This window comes from Scaptodrosophila lebanonensis, unplaced genomic scaffold, assembly GCF_003285725.1.
Source record: "Scaptodrosophila lebanonensis strain 11010-0011.00,11010-0021.00 unplaced genomic scaffold, SlebRS2 tig00001415-arrow-pilon, whole genome shotgun sequence".
NCBI classification, from domain to species: domain Eukaryota; kingdom Metazoa; phylum Arthropoda; class Insecta; order Diptera; family Drosophilidae; genus Scaptodrosophila; species Scaptodrosophila lebanonensis.
This window is the reverse complement of record NW_022060742.1, coordinates 10,817,564-10,838,627: the sequence shown is the minus strand read 5'-3', so window position 1 is coordinate 10,838,627 and position 21,064 is coordinate 10,817,564. Positions and strand designations below refer to the sequence as shown.

The 21,064-nt window shown below is 34.8% G+C and overlaps 1 protein-coding gene across 5 annotated transcripts in view; it reads right to left on the bottom strand.

Annotated features, from left to right (window-relative positions):
* Positions 1 to 21,064, bottom strand: part of LOC115632094 (rab11 family-interacting protein 3) — an 83,613-nt gene that overhangs the window by 26,552 nt on the left and 35,997 nt on the right. For all 5 annotated transcript variants that reach the window (XM_030529070.1, XM_030529071.1, XM_030529074.1 and 2 more), the window contains 2 exons: positions 12,678 to 12,716; positions 11,026 to 11,140 (listed from right to left, as the gene is read on the bottom strand). In XM_030529070.1, the coding sequence (XP_030384930.1) occupies positions 11,026 to 11,140; positions 12,678 to 12,716 (154 nt within the window). The remainder of the gene's footprint in view (positions 1 to 11,025; positions 11,141 to 12,677; positions 12,717 to 21,064) is intronic.

Below are 21,064 nucleotides of genomic sequence, written 5' to 3'. Positions count from 1 at the left end.
GCCAGCCAGCCAGCCAGCCAGCCAGCCAGCCAGCCAGCCAGCCAGCCAGCCAGCCAGCCAGCCTGCCTATTTGCGATTATTCAAACACACACACACACTCAAATATACATACATATGTATATATTTATATATACTAATGCACATATGTTTATTCGAAGCTAAATACATATTTGCCATTCATAAACATTGTAAATAAAATGCAAATAATAATGCGAACTCTAAAGTTGCCGACACTCGCAGGCAAAAACACAACTGGCCAACAAAAAGGCCAGCGCCATAAAATGTCAAAAGCAAAAAGAACAAGCGTTTTCAAGAATTTACCTAATAGTTGCGTAAAAGTGGAATACAAGTATATAGAGATTAAAAATAATAAATAAATAAATAAATAAAGTGTGGCATGTAGTGCGGACAAACAAGTGCGCTTGTTTGCTTTTGTTGAAGAGTGAAAATATAATAACGAAATGCATATAAATTACGAAATACTTGTTTACGATAGAAATGCGTGAAATCGAGTTAGAATTTCGAAATTAAAATACAACTAAAGGAAAATCGACCTAATTTTGGGAGAGCTTCCTTATTCTATTTTCAATAATATCACTGAAGATTTTCGCTGATTTTTTAAATGCATGCACTTTTTTTTTTTTGGAAACGCAACTATCAGCATTATAGTGTCTCATCAAAATTTGTATCGAATTTAAAATATAACTTTATATATCGATCGTATTTTTTGTATCGATAGCACAAACACAGTAGTCCGCAGTTTGCAAAAACCTTAAGTTCACATTTTTTGGGCAAACTTTGTTTAACCGCTCGAAGCCTTAGCTATCGGGTTTTGTAAATAATTTAGTATATTTCTCTCAAGCAATTTGACAAAAATTCCCAAAAATTATATAAAATAGAAAGAAAGCTCCAGAAATCCCAATATTTTTGGAAATCACGTGAGAGTTAAGCAATTTTAAATTTGTATAAAAGCTAGACCAACTCTTATCGATGCACGAATTTGTGAATAAACAATAAGTTCTTCAAGAGCAAATATTCTGATAACAAAAACAAACAGTTCATGAACATGTGATTGCACCATAAACAATTTGAATGGCCAAGAGCAAAAGGAAGACAAAGTTTTAAGAATAAAAATTGCTGTAAAAAAAAGTAGGCTGAAAAAAAGGGCAGCCTTAATTAAATAAATCTGCAAGCCTACACAAGTGTCGCTCCCTTTCGAAATGCCAAAAGTTCAGATATTTCACCCATTCATCCAACTCTAAGTGCACGCACGTAGGCCGTAATTGTTAACAACTGCCACATTATTTATAATAAACGATTGCAAAAACCAAACAACTACAACAGAAAAATAACACCAAAGTTGGCAACTCGCAGCGAGCAAGTGCACCTCAACTAGTTAGCCATTAATGTAGTGCCCGTTTGCCTTGTACAGCCTTGTGCAAAATGGGGAAAAGAAGAAGCAGAAGTCAACTTGAAGCTAAAGCATTAAAAGCCAACAACTACTTATGTACATACAAACAAACATATGTACAGACAACTCAACCAAATATGACGTAATGAGTAACAAGACAGAGCGCCATGAAAAGGCGTAGGATTTTCAGTTACAGGCACGCCTTCCACATGCAGAGGTGACCAAAATAATGGCAACAACCTAGGCGTGATTGTGTGTATGTGTGTGTGTGTGGGAACACAAATAATGGCCAATTCTTGTTGTGATGTTGCGGTTAGATATGCAAAAAAGTAAAGCTTACCTACTTGTACTACTAGCTGGGCGAACTTACCACACAGAATAAAACAAGTTTGTTAATGTAATTATTTTATGCGTTCTTGTTGCTTACCTGCAAAGAAAAGGGGAAGAAAATGTTATTAAATACTATTTTAGTAGCAATGGAAAAATGCCAAAAGAATAGTTGTATGGGAAACAAGAGAGAACGCTACAGTCGAGCAAGCCCGACAGTGTAATACCCTGTACCCAGGTAAACTTCCGTCACTGAGTTATATGCGCCCATAGCAGCAGCAAAAAGAGGAAGAAGAAGAGCGAACTTGTTGCTGCAGTTTGTGGGGGTTGTACTGTAGAGAATTTGTTTCGCTAATAACTTTTCTCAGAATTGACCGAATTGGATAAAATTTTGAACAGTAGACAATTATATATAAACTATGTGTGCAAAGTTTGGTTGAGGTAGCATTTGAAATGTGGACGCTATTGACGAAATTCTGTAGCGGGGGAAGGGGGGGAAAATTAAAAAAAAAAAAAAAAACTCGTCCTTACTCGGACCTAGGAGAATCTGGATGCCAACTTTGGTTATTCTAGCTTTTATAGTTTCTGAGATCCTCGCGTTCATCCAGACGGACAGACGGACGGACAGACGGACGGACAGACGGACGGACATGTCTAGATCGATTTCTCTCGTCATGCTGATTCAGAACATATATACTTTATGGGGTCGGAGATGCTTCCTTCTGCATGTTACATACTTTGCACAAACCTAATATACCCTTTTTACCCTACGGGTACAGGGTATAAAAAACATTTCTTATTTGACAAAAACAAATTGTGTGTCGAGTGTGTGCGAAGAGAATGGCGTTGAAAATTGTTATCGCTGAGGGTTATCGAAGAAAATGGCTAGAAACACTGCTATAAGTAGGAAGAAAGTGGCTAGAAACACTACCATAAGTATATAGAAAATGGCTAGAAAATCCTCTAAAACTGCCTAGAAACCTTGCTAGAAAATGTGCTATAAATAGCAAGAAAGTCCCCTGAAAAGGCTAGACAATCGGCTATAAATAAACTCCTAGTTTAAGTTGTATTTGTATTTTTCTATAAGTTTAATTTAGATTATTGTAAATAATAACAGTATAATTAAAGTTTTACATTTAAAAATGAAATATAAAAAAATATTAAAAAAAATTATGTGCTGTAAAATATTACCAATAGTAATAAGGTATAAGAAGTCTCTTTACAAAAAACCAAACAATTTATTTATTTCACTTTCTGCGGCAAACTAGGGAATGAGGCGGCCTCTTCGCATTTCTTGTATCGAATTTTGAAGCAATTTTCTACACTTAACCTAAACCTGTTAAATACCTTTATTGTTTTTGTTTTCATTTCTTTTGTATTTTCTGTATACTTTAAGGCGCATTTACATTAATTATGCATAATTGCAACATTTATGCTGCCAATTCGTTGCGTTGACGCGCCCGCGTGGGTCTCTCACACCACAAAAAAAAAACATTTGTTCGTTGAGGAGCTTTTCTGGGTCGACGCGTCACATTTGGGTTAAACATCGATTTTCGTTTATGGTCGTCTACTATATACGTTATTCATATTTCTGCTTCTTTCTTCATCTTTTTCACTCTTGCTTTATGCTTCATGCTTTATGTTGTGCCAGTGAGTGGGCGGCTGTAAGGTGGCAGCAAACTGTTTAATCAATAAGCGGTGGTTGAAGTTTTCGGCTTTCTTTGTTGTGTGTCGCAAGATATAAGTTTTATGGATATTGAATCGATAGCTGAATACATTGTTGCTCTATTTAGGGTAGTCCTCTCTGGATTGCTGGGAATTGACTGTTGCTCTTGAGTCCTTCATTGTTAAATTATGAATGCGAACAGACAGGAAGCTAAATACATAAGTCCTTGTATGTGAACTCTATTGGTCTCGAGTTCATTTTCTCTATTTAGGGTAGTCCCCTCTGGATTCATTATTCTAAAAAAGTTATTAGAGAATTAATTCTGTGTAAAATTCTTCATATAACCCAAGATAGAGGCTTACATTGGATAGAGGCATTTCATTCTAGGGCTTACTACTCTGTAACATTACATACCTAACCCTCGCTTAACACTGGGGTTGCGTTCTAGAAAACCTCGTGCTAAGCGAAATCGTGTTAAACGAGACCAAAGTGAGTTAAAGTGTCTGCCTGTCTGTCCGTCTCTCTGTTCGTCCGTCTGTTCGTCTGTCTGTATGAACGCAAGTATCTCAGAAAGTATAAGAGCTAGAATATGAAGATTCTCCTAAGCCCGAGAAGGGGCAAGTTTGTTCATATTTTTCGATACACCGCCCACTCCCCCACTATTCGTCATTTTCTCTAACTCACCCAATTCTTGGTATTTCGAAAATTTGGCAACTATATCCCGTTAGTGATTATGTGTCCGTATGCCAAGTTTCAACATGTTAGAGATAAAAGTTAGCAAATTTTTAATCGTGTTAAGTCGAGTTTCTATTTAAAGAGGTCGTATTAGGCGAAGGCTAGGATTATTGCCCAGTAGCAGCTGATAAGAAGGTTTTTTTTCGCACATTACGAAGAGCTGGAAAAGCAAAGCCCTCAACAGAAAACCCCCCATACATGACGAAGCTCTGATGAAAAGCTGAGCTTTTTAAGTATTTTTCATTTAATAAACATATTGTCATTTGAATAATAATCCTTAATCCCACATCAAGAAATGCTAAATAATTCTTTTAATCACAAAGTTTGCTATAATTTCATTAGTTTATCATTTTATTTATTGAAAGGCTTAGTTGTTATAAAAATTGTCTACTCATTAGCGTTAATAAAAATCTTCCTCCTCAGCTGCGCTCCTACTTCTCCGGCCCCTCCAGCAGCAGCACCTTGCACACCTGGCATTTGTTTACTCGTGTGGTTGAAGGTGGTTGTAGGTGGTTGTAGGTGGGCCACACCACACCACACCGGCAACTGCAACAATCCGATCTGCCTAAAAATACGGCATGGTTTCCACACCGATTTTCAATTTGAGAATTACAAAATCAAAGCATTTAATAGCTCGCAGGCCTACACACATAAGTCAGTCGCTCAGTCCGCCAGTGAGGCAGGCAGACAGTCAGTAAGAGAAGAGGAGGCAGCAGCAGCAGCAGCAGCAACAGCAGCAGCAACAGAAACAGTCAACAAGTCGACTGTGGCAGCTTCAAAATTTGTGTTTTCTTGGCGTGTGTGGAAACATCAAGTGGCAGCAGGCAGACGATATCGTCAGACATAAGGCCCCCCGATTGCAAGAGATACTCCACTTACTTATGTACGACCGACACTGACAATTGAACAAATTGCTAGCCAAGCCAGGGCGCAGAATTTCCATTGTCTCTCCGCTCGGCGACAACACAAAATGCCTACAGTTATAATTGCATAAGTGCAACAGCGTGTGCGACACAAAAGTTGAGTGTGGAGTGTGGAGTGTGGAGTGGCTGGGCATTGATTTTTATCTGCCACAAGATGAGGCATCTATGCACATATATAGTATATAGTATATGGTATACCTGACACAAGACTTGCGTAATCAGTGAGGCAGGATGAGGTGAAATGCTTCCGCATTCAAAATGTTCCTCTTTTGATGCAACACACATGGCGTATGCGCAATGTTGGATGCCAACCCCAACCGACTTTAGCTAATTAAATGGCCAACATTTCTGTTCTCTTCACTTCACCTTCTTTGCTTTTCTCTAATGGTAAGCAGCCAAACAGAGCATTGACAATTAGCGACAAAGCGAATGAATAATGAAATAGAAGGCGACAAAAAAAAAGCATGAAAAACCAAAACTGTTGCCCATTTTCCCGACATGTGGGCGCCGTCGTGTTAAAAAGCGCACTAACCTTTGCCCTAACACAGATCTAAATGGGAAAGCCATTAGTAAGTACCTAGAATATAGAATGTACGTGTTGAGGCCAAGGTGAAATGTGAAAACATTTCTTTTCGCTATCTATAAGTATGCAATGAAAGCTTTTTACGACGAAGAGCCAATATCTGTGGCGCCTGTTAAAACTGAAAAACTAAAGATGGCACCAGCGATGGTATCGATGGTTTTAGTTTTCAGCTAAAGGCAACTAACTATCAATAAAATAGTACACCTAATTCTGTTTATGCACGGTAGATTGATTCCTAAAAAGTCGTGTAAAAAACCATTATTCATATGCAAAATGAATCGTGCTAAATGGAATAAAATAAAATAAATATAATAAAATAAAATAAAATTTGTTATTTTCAAACCGTGTTAAATCAAAACCGTGTAAAAAAGACCGTGTAAAAACAGAATTGGGTGTAGTTTGATTGTGCGCTATATGGCCAGCTTATATGAGCTCTACACAACAACACCTTACATACTATACTATATACGTAGTACATTTTATTTTGAAGTCTAGTTTAAAGACATTTTTTTGTATACATATCATAATAATAGCGATGGACAGCCTGTCAAGCATTAAAATAAAGTAAGAATATTATTTTAAGTGGCTTTGATACAACAACAAACAATCGAATATTACCGATATACTTGTAGAAAACTTCTCAATATAAGAGCTACAGAAACATACTTAAAAATTATGTTTCTCTCTGAATCTTCCTTAAAGTAATGGAAAAACGTATAAACTTGATTTATTTCCAGTTTTATTAAAGATTATCGTCTCGGACAGCTTTCTTGAAATACAAAATACCGAGATAGTTTGTTAACTCGATATAATTGAAAAAATTTAAAATTAAGTGAAAATTGTTCGTTTTGATCCAAAGGTTTTGCGTGTTTTAATAAATCGACGCATTTGAATGAAAATTTAAGGGTGTACATATACTTTTTGTGGCAACTGTACGTCCTAAGTACAATGTTAGCATCTTTATATTTAATTTAGAGCAATAGAAACTAGCTTACTATGGTTGAACAAATGCTATTAGTTTGTTAAAAAGGAACAATATTTAGAAAAAAATTCTTATTTAGAAATTTAGAAAGAAAATTCAGAAACTTTATTTTTTGGATCGTAAAATTAATGAATGGACTTTGTCGAAAAAATTTGTCAAGCTATGAATTACAATTAATGAAATAAATGCTAGCAATGTATATAAGTTTTTAGAGTTGATTAAAAGCAAGAAATTGAAAAATAGACGATCAAAAACAACGACTTTTTTAATGTTAATTAAAGATTTTAAAAAAAAAATACTAAACTTGCTCATTTTTTCTCAGATGCTGCAGTTCATCAGGATCTTTCCGCTTTAGACCATATGCTAACTATTATTTATAAATTGTAGGTCCAAACAATGTCAAGTCGTTTTATTTCAATAGATACATTAATAGGCCTATTACAAAATAGTTTTAAATAAATTAAAAAAAAAAAACAAATAAACTTGTTATTTAAGTTGCGCTTTGCAATAAATGTGAAATTGTAAATCATGGCGAATGCAGTTTTCGGGGAATTGTAGGAAATGAAATACATTAAGCATATACTAATGACAGACTTTCCCGCTGAAATGGGGTTTCGAGCCAACCTGAACGAGTGGCGAGTGATTAAAAGACCGCAAATGACCAAAGTAAGAAAGGAGGTAGGCAGGAACTCTTTTGTTATGCAAATTTCATTTTGTGGACAGGTGTAAAGTGATTTTAACTGCTGTTGTTGTTGTTTGTTGCTGTTGTTTGTTGTTGTTGTTTGTTGCTGCTGCATACGCTTCGTAATTACATGTAAATTTTCAAAAGCAAATAAAAGGAGTAAAAATGCAAAACAATTGAATGACAGCAGACAGAAACACCAACACACACACACACACAGACATACCAACTGTTGGTGAATGGGCTGGAAAATGAAAGGCACACACACACACACAGATATGTATACATATACATGTACATTCAGGCACACACAGGAAAAAACAAGAAAATTTTGCGAAAAAATATCACGTACAAACATTTTGACTGTTGATTATTGTTCTTTTATGCAACAGGCCAAAAGGGAAACGGAAGTCGAGCTGAGGAGCAGATCATTTGCAATGCTGAGGAGTGGATGAAGGCGACATCGACCACGACGACGACGACCACGATAGAGACAGAGACAGCGGCGAGCTGGTTGCGGGTGAGGATGTGGAACATATTGAGGTGCACGACGGGCCATTTCTTGATTGTTGTGTGAAACTTGGCGCTGCATGCGAAATGAAAGCTCACATCCACAGCATGTGGTGGGAGTGTGGCGTCCAATGGGGTGGAGGTGGAAGTGGAAGACGAGGAATGAGAGGGTAGCGCAATTATTGATGCAACAAAGACGCTTTGTACTCACATATTAGAAAACCTCGTGAGAGGTAAATGGGTACGTGATTCACGTCAAGAAGAACATCAACTGTAATAACATTCTAAGTCTAATTTAGAGCGGAAAATATTGTAGCATGCGACAGTCCAAAAAAATAAACAACAGCATTTTAGCAAAAAGAAGAAAGTAATGCTAGACTCGAGTGGGCTCAACTCTTAAATACCCTGTAACTGTAAAAAATAAAATTGAAAAAAACTCAAACTCGTACTCTCGGACTAGGGAGAATCGGGATACCAAGTTTGGTTATTCTAGGCCTTATACTTTCTGAAATCCTTGCGTTCATACAGACAAACAGACGGACGGACAGACAGACGGGCATGGGTACATCACTCGTCTTGTCATCCTGATCAAATATATACATACTTTGTGGGGTCTGACACGAATTCTTCTGGGTACAGGCTATAAATATTGGGGAAATAAATTGTGAAAAGTCTGATAAATTAAATTAAATAACAAAAAATAATGTGGCCGCCCTCCTCTGCGATTCTCATACCAAGTACATAAGTGCGGGCAAATCGAGGATTAAATTGTGAAATTTCTGATAAATTGAATTAAATAAAAATATTGTGGCCGGCCTCCTCTGCGATTCTCATACCAAGTATCTAAGTGATGGCAATGCGAGATTTAAATTGTGAAATTTCTTATAAATTAAATTAAATACAAAAAAAAAAATATTGTGGCCGCCCTCCTCTGCGACTCTCATACCAAGTACATAAGTGGTGGCAAATCGAGATATAAATTGTGAAATTTCTGATAAATTAAATTAAATAACAAAATATTATGGAATTATAATTTTTGAATTTCTGATAAATTAAATTAAATATAAAAATTGTGACCGCCCTACTCTGCGATTCTCATACCAAGTACCTAGGTGGCAAATCGAGATTTAAGTTATGAAATTTCTACAAAAAATTAAATAAAAATATTGTGGAAACCAATTGTGAAATTTCTGATCAATTAAATTACATACAAAAAATATTGTGGCCACCCTCCTCTGCGATTCTGATACTTAAGTGATGGTAAATCGAGTTTTAAATTTTTGTTCGTGCCAAAATGTTCGACAAGGGATGGAATTGCCATTTGTAAAAAATATTTGTGGAGTAAAAGAATGTGACGAATGAGCAAAGACTTTTTGTTACAATTCATTGAATGCCTCCAAACTGAGCCATCATTGTGGAAAAATAAGACTCAAGTTTACAAAAATAAACATTTGTGCAATAAAGCATGGGAAAATGTGTATTTATTTCGTTGCTCTACGCATATTTTTATTGCCATCAAGGCCAAGACCGTACAAATAAGAAACAAATTGAGTTCGCTAGCAATTTTCACCCCATTAGGGGACAAATGCATTTTTGCTGGCGAACAAATTCAGGCAACAAATTTGCGAACAATTGTGGTAGAAAGTTGTCGCCTGCTAGCGCCAACTTTAAGAACTCGTTCTGTTCTTCCTTTTCTCACGGCTAAGGCAGATCTAATATAATAAAATAAGTTGCTTTTTAGCTTCATTTTATTCCAAAAGTCATGTAAATCTAACAACTTGTAACTTTGCTGTTTGAAAACCTTAAATTTTTTTTTAAAACTCATTCTGTTCTTCCTGTTCTCTCGGCCTATGCTGATCTCCTAATATATATATCCAAAATACAATAGGTTTTTTTTAGCTTCATTTTATTCCAAAAGTCATGTAAATCTTACAAATTGTAACTTTGCTGTTTGAAAACCTTAATTTCTTTTTTCAAAAAATATAATTATCTCTGCACTTTTTGAAAATTTTCTCACGCACCCATAACTAAAAGGCCTTGCTGCACAATCAAGGTAGGTGCAGGTTTAAAATCAATGTCCAAACTCAATTTCACCCCGAAACTCACGAGCAGTCGGCCAATTTCAATGACCTTGAGGCGTCGTTAGCTAAAAGTGGCAAGCGTTGACAGCAACAACAATGTTGCACATTGCTGCACAACGAATCGGTATCTGTGTATCTGTCTTTCTGGCTGTTCGGCCATGTCCAATTCAGTTTAAACATTTGGCTATACTTTTTTATATAACAACAACAACAACAACAACAGCAATTGCAATAACAAAAGGCATGCGCGACGACCTGGCTGGCAGGCAGCCCAACAACCAACCCACACACCAAATAAAGTTTCACCTGCCTGTCTAACCACGAACTGTGGTTAAAACAATCAACGGCCACAACTATACTCGTGGATAGAAAGAAAAGGAAAGAAAACCACACGTTCCAAGTGCCAAGTGAAAAGTGACTTTTCCAAATGGCAGCTGGGAAAAGGCAACAAAAACAAAAACAAAACCAAAAAAAAAACCAAAAAGAAGGCAGAAAATAATTTGCAACTTGCTCGGCTCGATTGAATCCGATTTTGTTTGGCATTAATGAATGGGCAAATATCTATCTTAGCGTTGAAAAGCACAAAAAGTATTTCAACAATTTTAACAATTTATCTGCCATACAAGTATGTAAGTACTCGTACATGAGAATTCGATTGTCTATTATACATGAACTGAATTGGAGATATTGGAGTTGGAGTCAAGTGCGCGCTTTACAACATTTTTGCCATTCATCGAGCGCTTGCTTTACTACTTGTACAAGTATATATATGTGCACTTGGTTAGATAGGTGGATAGGTAGGTGGGTCCATTGACGGCTCTTGCTGCAACAACAAGCTTTTATGCCAATTCATGCAACATACTCGTGCTGGTACATTCGCCAAATCAACGCGTAATGGGAAGCAACAGGCGAGTTGAGACACAGCTATACTTACTTATAAATATGCTTGAAGTTGGGATGGGGAGGAGAAGGAGGGAGGCATTACATTATATTATGGCATTATGACTGTTTAATTGTCTGACAAATTGTGTAAAGCTATGCGAGAGGAGTGGGCATCATTGTGGCAAAAGTGTAACGCAGAGGCATCACAAAATTTTGAAATGCCTTCAATTCAGTGGTACTTACCCTATAATCGTAATCATGCCGATTCTCCAAACTAATGTCGCTGTACATGTCTTCGGTTGTATCACAGTTGGAGCTACGGCCCGATGAGTTGAAACTCGATGATCTGTAGAGTTGGCTGCAAATTTCAAGGGAGAGACATCTTCTGTATTTTTACACTTACTAGACTTGGTAGGGCGGTCAATCAGGCAAATTATTTGCACACAAGCTGGTCTAATATGAAAAGTAAGACCCTCAGAGGTTTGTAACATATTTTGTGTGAAATAAACTTAAAACCATGACATTATTCTGAAACTAAACAAATTTATGTACAAATTTGTTTGTCTGTTTGACCATTGCTTAAGTTATCATATTCTTCTAGCCTTTTCAAAGGCTGATGTTATTTTTTGTTTTTATTTTAATGAAAAAAAGTATTAATATTGAAATAAAACTACTTTAGTGGGATTTTAAAAATAATTAAAAAGTTACGTAAAAGTTTTATAGGCAACTGGCACAATAAGTCCTAGATATATTGCAATACATTTCAAATCAAAGCTGAAAAAATTGTGAAAATTTAGACAGAAATATGACTATACAAGCATCAGTTATTACCCTGGGATGAAACAATTAACATTTATTTATTTGCAATCAATGAAGTCCAAAAAAAAGTGCATGTCTAAAAGGGGTTAATTTAACTATACTAATTTATATTAATTAATTTTAAAAAATATTAATAGATATATTACAAATTATCCTATTCCCCGAATTTTTATTTTGTTTCAGTCTTAAAGTTCTAAAAAGTCTCACTTTACTGATAGGCAACATTTTAGATTTTTACATAAATATTGAAGTTTCTTTAAGACTTTTTATAACACACACTTTTTTAAAATATCATGTTTCAGTCTATTCATATAATTACCTAAAATTAAAACAAACAACTATTCATTTTTAAATCATCTTAGTTTTCAAGCTCAAGTCTATGATGTTCAGTTTTTAAATTTAACACTACACATCTATTGTGAATGGTTCATACATCGTTTGAATGGTTGTTAACTGCGCTAGTTGTTTGTACTGCATATGTTTCTGTCTTTGCTAAGCTACAGTTTTATGGCAATGACTACTTAGTGATGACGCAAACCTTGACACCGCAGACACAAAACTGTATGAAGCACCACAATGTTCAGTGTAACTAAAACTGTAAGTACACAACATAAAAGCACAGTGAATTGCAAACTGCAATGGTACAGTAAATTATAAAATTTGAAAGGCGCTCTAGTATTAGTATTAATACTAATTATGTGTTCATTCATTAAGTTTTTAAAGAGACAAAAACGCATTTTATTGGGAATAATATTTTATAATAACTTTTAAGTAAAATAAAAATAAATAAAATAAACTTTTTTGAGGGAGATAGGAGTGCTCTACCAGCAGGGAATTACAGTTTTATAGGAAATGTAAAGGACAAATCGAATTAACTAAATCAAGAAATGGTGTTTAATTAAATTTTACAATTCATTCCACAAAACTTGTATCAATACTTTTGTAAAGAACTCAACTATTTTCGATGCACGTTCGACTTAAGCAAGTTCTCCTTTCAATTCCTTAACGAATAAAATTGAATTATTTTAAATTATTTTAACTTAATGTTGCTGGCTTTACAAGAAACTGAAACTTACCTGGCTAAGGCATTGGAACTAATCTGCCTCCGACCGGATCTGTAAAGGGAAGAAATAAAAATGCTATTTTAATGACCGCAATACATAAATTTAAGGCTTTAGTGCTTTTGTGATTTCAAATCATTAAGAACAACAGCAGTGGCAATGCGTAAATGTGTATAATTGCTCAGTCATCAGGCAACACCCATTTACAAGTATTTAGAGAGACTTATGTATGTATGAGCAGCCGAAGCCCCAACAATGCCACAAATAGATTCACAAAACCAACGACTCAGTATGAAAAGAAATGCAAATAAATGATCCGACATTGAATGGCGAACAATGGAAAATAAAAAACCCATGCAACTATTTGACGCACAACGCAAAATCAACACGTGATAATGAAAAAAAAAATGGAAAAAAACGTAAAACCAAACACCCACGCCACCCACACAGACCGCACGCCCACCGCCACACACAAGCATTTAAACAAACAAACAAACAAGCAGGTAAAACAATAAAGCCCCAGCAAATGCAGCCAAGAAACTGTAACAATAACAAAAGTGCTGAGAAAAAACAACACACACCCACACAATTGCGAAAGCACACACGTCTAAAAACTAAATTCGAATAAAGAAGTGAAATGTAAAACGCAGACAAAAAATATTATTTAAAAATAGGTTACAAGTGGCGACAACTGCACGTGATGCCGAAGAGGATCGAATATTAATGTAAATGTAAATTATATAAATAAATAGATGAATTAGTGAATGAAATGCTTAACTGCTTGAATATTAAAGTCAAATCAGCCGCCATTCTAGATCAGCAGAAATACAAAAATATATTTGTTCAAGGATTATATTAAAATATTAAAATAAAACGACATCGAGCCATGCATTTTTTGTCTGAATATTCTCAATAATGATGTAAAACCAATTATACTATAATTAAATAGATGAATGAATGAAATGCTTAACTGCTTGAATGTTAAAGTCAAATCATCCATTATTCTAGAGCAGCAAAAATATAAAAAATATAATTGCTTAATGATTCTTAAAATATTAAAATCGAAGGAAATCGAATTTTGAAACCAGTCATGTAATTTTTGACTGAATATTCTCAATAACCAATTATACTATAATTAAATAGATGAATGAATGAATGAAATGCTCAACTGCTTGAATGTTAAATTCAAATCAGCCGCCATTTTAGATCAGCAGAAATACAAAAATATATTTGATTGATGATTGATTTAAAATATTTGTCGACTAATTATTAAAAATGGGAGTGTTCATCTTTAAGCAGTTAAGCAAAAGAACAGGCTTTCGTGGAGAAGAGAATCAAAAAATAATAATGTAAAACAAATTAAATAAATAAAAGTGAATACTATTATAAATGAATGAAATGGCTAAATTTAAACTCAATTCAGGCTCTACTTTAGAGCCTGAATTGATTAATGTTTATTAAAATTAAAATACATCGGGTTTCATAACCGGCAATGCCTTTTTTGAATAGATATTTGCAAAACGCTGTTTATTTAATTTAAGCAGTTAAGCCAAAGATAAGGCATTCGTGGAGATCCTAAGGCTACGACTCTATATGACTTTTAAATTCTTACATGATCGGAGCTCAAGCCATGAAATTTTCCAAGTTGATTTGTTGAAAATTTCGGATATAAGGACACAAGGAATATTACGAAGTTACAGCTTATGCTTTAAAAAAAAGCAAGTGCCTACTCAATAATTTGTTATCGAAAGTAATAAGTATAAATAAAATGCACTTTATGCTGACAAACAGCGAAAAGAAAGTGCAGACTGCCAGACGACAACAACACATTTACTATATATAATAGTATAATAGTTGCTAGTTATTTGCAATAATTTCGAAATGCCATGATTTGCAGGGTATGACTGCCAAACTGTAAACAATTAAGTGGCCACAAAACTGTGCGCCATGTGTGAAAATTTGTTCGTTTCGCGGTTTCTGATAAATGAGAGCGCGCCACAAATGTGAAATGCAAAATGTTTTGTTTTCTATTATAAATATTTACCTACATACATACATAGGTATGTGTAAAAGCCACAATGAGTACAAACATACATACAGACAAACATTTTTGCGGTTTCCGGCCGAAAGGCAATGCCAAAATTAAACTTTAATTAAAATGCTAATAAAAAAACGGAATGGGGAGGGGGGGGAGAAACAAAAACTTTATCAACTAGTACTATGTGCCACAAACTTCACAAATAAATAATACATTGTACTTAAAAGGCAAAACCCAAAATAAAATTATCTGTGCTTTTTGAGAGCTGCAGCAGCTAGCCGCTGAACTCATTAACCCAGTTTGCAATTGCGCCAAAAACAAATGTCTCATCCACTTTATGGATGTTGCCTATTTTTAGCAGCCATACGGAGCTCCAAAGCTTATGCAAAGCATAAAAAGTTAAGCTCTATTCGAGGAATTATGCAAGAGAATCATCAACACACACACACACACGCACACACTACTTTTATTTGCGTGCTAATACTATCAACAACAACAACAAATATACGATTTTGAAAACAACAACAACAAATTGGCGAATGGCAAGTTTTGAGACCTGACTGGCCGACTCTTTATCGGATAAAATAAAAAAAATGTACTAATATGTTTTGCAATTTTTGAACAGTCGTCAGCATAGACTGCAATTAGAGGCTACGAGTCGTTTTTATAGCCTGTACCCAAAGGGTGAAAGGCTATACTAGTTTTGTGCGCATGTATGTAACACACAGAAGGAGGCGTGGCAGACCCCACAAAGTATATATATTCTTGATCAGGATGAGAAGCCGAGTCGATATAGCCTTGTCCGTCCGTCCGTCTGTCTGTCCGTCTGTCCGTCTGTCCGTATGAACGCAAGGATCTCAGAAAGTATAAGAGCTAGAATAACCAAACTTGGTTTCCATATTCTCCTAAGACCGAGAAAGTACGAGTTTGAGTTTTTTTTCGATGCACCCCCCCACTCCCCCGCAATTCGTGTTTTTTCTTATAACTTCCGTAATTCTTGGAATTTTGAAATCAATCATTTTGGTAGGTACATCCAGTTAGTACTAATGTGTCCGTGTGCCAAATTTCATCATGATAGGTCAATTCTGAAGAAAGTTATAGCCATAAGTAAAATCGCTGCTCATGCGCTGCCTCTGTCGGCAGCGCTGCCCGCAGCTGTTGTTGTTGTTGCTGCTTTGGTTCAACTTTGTGCTGCATACATACACGCATATAAACACGCATAGGTACGTGATGTAAATGTATGCTGTTAAAACTAAACATAAACATATATTCTAATTTAATTTAATTAATTAATTCATTAATTTTTTTTAATAATTTAATTTTTTTTTTAAATTTTTTTTTTTTTAATTTTTCTTTTTTTGTGGGCAGTACAGGCTATTTTACTGTCGGGCTTGCTCGACTGTAGCGTTCTATCTTGTTTTTTTTATTTTCTTATTATTTTTTTTTAATGCAAATCGAAGTTGACATTATGTCGAGTTTTGTGGCTGCGGCAGGTGCAACGATTTGTGGATTGGTGGTAAAGCAGCAAATCTTTGGCATTTAATTAGTTGGTTTGCAAATATTCTTATAAATCTATCTAAGAACTATAAGCATTAATGGTTAACCAACTGAATGATCAACCGAACAAGATACAACTTGGTTTCTTACAAGTGTAACGACTATAAAGTCAGTGTTGATGGTTAAAGCAAATCTTTGGTATTTAATTAATTGATTTGGAAATTTTCCCGTAAATCTATCAAAGAACTATAAGCATTAGTTGGGAATGGTTAACCAACTGAATGATCAACCGAATAAGACACAACTTGGTTTCTTACAAGTGTACAAGCTATAAGTCAGTGTTGATGGTTAAAGCAAATCTTTGGCATTTAATTAGTTGGCTTGCAAATATTCTTATAAATCTATCTAAGAACTATAAGCATTAATGGTAAACCAACTGAATGATCAACCGAATAAGATACAACTTGGTTTCTTACAAGTGTAACCACTATAAAGTTAGTGTTGATGGTTAAAGCAAATCTTTGGTATTTAATTAATTGATTTGGAAATCTTCCCGTAAATCTATCAAAGACCTATAAGCATTAGTTGGGAATGGTTAACCAACTGAATGATCAACCGAATAAGACACAACTTGGTTTCTTACAAGTGTACAAGCTTTAAGTCAGTGTTGATGGTTAAAGCAAATCTTTGGCATTTAATTAATTGATTTGTAAATATTCTTATAAATCTGTCTAAAAACTATAAGCATTAGATAGGAATGGTTAACCAACTGAATGACCAACTGAATGATCAACCGAACAAGACACAACTTGGTTTCTTACAAGTGTAACAACTATTAAGTCAGTGTTGATGGTTAAAGCAAATCTTTGGCATTTAATTCATTGATTTGAAAATCTTCCTGTAAATCTATCTAAGAACTATAAGCATTAGAGGGGAATGGTTAACCAACTGGATGATCAACCGAACAAGATACAACTTGGTTTCTTACAAGTGTAACAACAATTAGATTAGTGTTGATGGTTAAAGCAAATATTTGGCAGATAGAATTGACAACTCATTAATTTCATTTGCAATTTTTCGGTTTAAAAAGATGTTGGCTTTTCTTGAAATTCTACCTATCTAAGAACTAAAAAAAACTAAAGTGAATGACCAGCCAAATAAGATATAGTTTGCTTCTGTTAACAACAACCAAGTCAGAATACTTTTTTAAAAGAACTATTTATGAACCGCTAGTTTATGGGAAAGCTGTAATTATGATGATTCTGAATACATATTTCTATTTGGATTTGTACATAATATAAGTCGGAGTGGGGTTGCATGGCAAGGGCAGTCTGATGCTATATCTATATGGTTATATAGAAATTTATTAAGATAAATTGCCTAAGGGCAAGCAGCACTATCAAAGCATACGCATCTAGAATTCTAATAAAATTCTAATTACAAATCAATTTAATTTGATTCTACATAATCGATTATTTAAAATACACGTACAATCGATATACAAAGAGCGAAAAGTTATAGCTGTAATAAAAACTGGATACAAAATAAGAAAAAAAACAAATATACCCTAAATTAAATACGAGGTAAAGGAGATTTTGTTATTCCAAATTGGAAAAATCTTTCAAAATGTAAAACATAATCCAGCGTGTTTCCATTTTCTATTTAATATAAATATGCGAAATTAATATGATAAGGCGATTAATAGAGGAGGGATTTTTATTTGGAGCCATACTTTTTTTTACTCTTGTACACACACATATATTTAACAATTTCGATGAAACTCGGAAACGAAAATCGACCAAAAGGTGCTTCTTCTAATGAACATTCTTATGTTTTCACCCAAAGTCTGTCTAGTCTGCTGAGAGGTTTTGCAAGTGGAAATTGTAGTACTTATTCATTATTTTAAAGAATAACATTTTGTTTTAAATTCGACTTCCCAAATACTGAATCAATTTAAAACTTCCAAGACTTTCGAAGAAAATACTGTCAACATGCTGTTTTTTTTTCGTCAACATAGTCCTTTTTTAGCGGGATCTGCCAACATTTGGATATCTTTCGAATAGTGCTCCTTATCCAACTCCAGGAAATATGAATTTGTATCCGACTTCAGTTTACTTTTTAGGCGCAACTTCTCCTTGCTTGCTGCCATCTCTTCAAGTTTTGTAAATACCGAAGAGTCGCGAGAAGCCAGATGAATGTGCTGACAAAAAACTTTGTTTATTTCATAGAGTAATGTTTTAAGAAATCAACTAATTATGGGTAGGTCGGTAGCACCAGCGCATAAATAATTGTGAATCACACTTTCGATTGCCGCAACAAATAACGCATTCAAATCATTTTGCATACATGTGTGTACCACATACCCACATATATAGTGAACAAAACAAAAACAGAAATGACAGTTAATTATAGAAACGATCAAGGTAATGACATGTAATCAGTACGACTGCTTTGTTGTTGTTGTTGTTGTACTTATAAAAGCTGTTCAAATATCATATTTTGAAGGTCGTTGGTTTTGGGTGCGTGAAGTTGGCAATTTGAAAATAATTGAAATGTTTTTCAGCTCAATTTTTTTAACATATAAAAAAAAACCACTTCAGGCTGGCAAGCCATGAAGTTTAACAAACATTTTTTTTAAGTTTCAATTTGCGGTCCCAAAAAACAATAAAAATACAAAAAATCTCGAACTGAACTTGCATGAAATGTGAACACTGACCGGATATTGTGGCTGTGGTTTCTGCAAACCTCTCTCTGTGCCTTTCTCTCTTTCTCTCTCCATCTCTCTCTCTCTCTCTGTCTATCTCTCCCTGTGTCATTTCCAGCAATTATTAACAAGTTTTTTTATATTTGCCTGCAAATTTGTTTTTGTCAAGCCTGCCAGCGGAAAAACTTACACAATCTATCCAACCAACTCTACTATATAGCTGCACAGTGAGTTGGCAGAGTTATTGCTGGGAAAGTTACATAAAACAAATACACACGCTATAGAACTTCATTAGCCAGCTGTGGGCCGCTCACACACACACACACACCTGTTGAATGGGCCCAAATAATTCCGTTGGACACACGTTCGCATTGCGTTCCGCTTCGCTTGCATTTGAGAATTTCTGTTTTAGGCTCTCCATGAAGGGTTACGGCACAACTAAAATCGAGTCAATGAAATGCAATATATACCTATAGCCATGCTCATACATATACTATATATACACGATATATGGCCTGAACACGTGAATGGGCAATTGCTCAATTAGGCATGGCTGTGCATTGGAAAAATACTTGAAATTATAATACGTACTAGGGTTAAGTACAAACAAATATTATTTTTTAACTCATTAGGGAGGAAAGTGAGTTTCAAATATTTTCACCCAAGTCTGACATCAACTATTCCCTTAGTTCTGATTTTAAATTAAAGAGCGAGTTTTAAGATGCAATTTAAGAACATATTAAGGATTTCAAATCCCGCTATGGATCCATAGCAATCAAGAGCTTACAGGTTAAACATCTTAACTGGATTCGGAATTAATGTTCTTTTTCAACTGATTAGGGAGGGAAGCCAGTTCCAAATATTTTCACCCAGCCCAACTATTTGGTTTCTTCTGATTTTAAATTTATGTAGGGGTTTTAAGATGAAATTTAAGAACCCATTGAGGATATGAAATCCCCTATGGATCCATAGAAGCCAAATCAAGAGCTTACAAGTTAGACCATCTTCTCTGGAATCGTAATTAATGTTATTTTTCAACTCATTAGGGGGGAAAGCTAGTTCCAAATATTTTCACCCAGCCCTACCAATAGTTGATGCTTCCTGCTGATCTTAATTTAATGTCAAGCTAAATATATTATCTGGAATCGGAATTAAAATGTTATTTTTCAACTCATTAGGGAGATAAGCTAGTTTCAAATATTTTCAACCTTCTTAAATTAATGAGCATATTTGAAGATGAAATTAAAGAACACATTGAGGATCTCAAATCCATAGAAGCGAAATCAAGGGCGTACAAGTTAAACATCTTATCTGAAACCGGAAATAAACTTATTTTTAACCGACTTCAAAAAAGGAGGAGGTTATCAATTCGTGTGTTTTTTTTAATGTATTTTACAAAGATAATGTCATCTAAGAAACTAGGGACATACGACTACGCCTTGTTGTTTGTATGTAAAAATCAGGCTATTGATTCTATTGCTTTCTTTTTATGCTTAAATTGGAAGAATCGTTTATAATGAGCTTTTATGAACAGCAATATATAATTCCATTTATTAACAAATTACTGGCACTTATTTGCTTCCTACTAAGCTTCATTAAAGCAGTTATTTAAAATTTAAGCCTGATAAAGGCAGGGTCCAGAGGTTGAAAAATTCAAAGCAAATCAGGCCAGAAACATTTCGGCTTGCCCTCGTAAATATATACATATGTACTTTATAAAACTGAACTGCTTGTTAATTGTTATTTAGATTTAGATTCTACCTTAAATGTTGCACATCATATCCAAACAATGACTGGTGGAAAATCATTGGCGTCACTTCGACATTTTAACAGCTGTCTGCTAATTATTAACTGACTAAATCATATGACAATGGAAGTCTTTGATTAGTTTTTACTGCCTGCACTCACACATTGTGGGTCATTTACTCTACTCATTAAATCTGTGAGTACTCAGCGGACAATGTAAGACCCAAGCACAGCAAGCAAACAATTTGGAAGATACATCTATCCAAAGCATGTGACTGTCAGGAGGCCGAAAGTTTTACGATGCAACATTAAAACTAAACAAAAATTCAAGCCTATGCTGTACAATTAATTAAGCGTGCCCTTTGTAGACGACCCCAGAGCCTATTAAATACACTTCCTCAACAACAGCTCGTCATT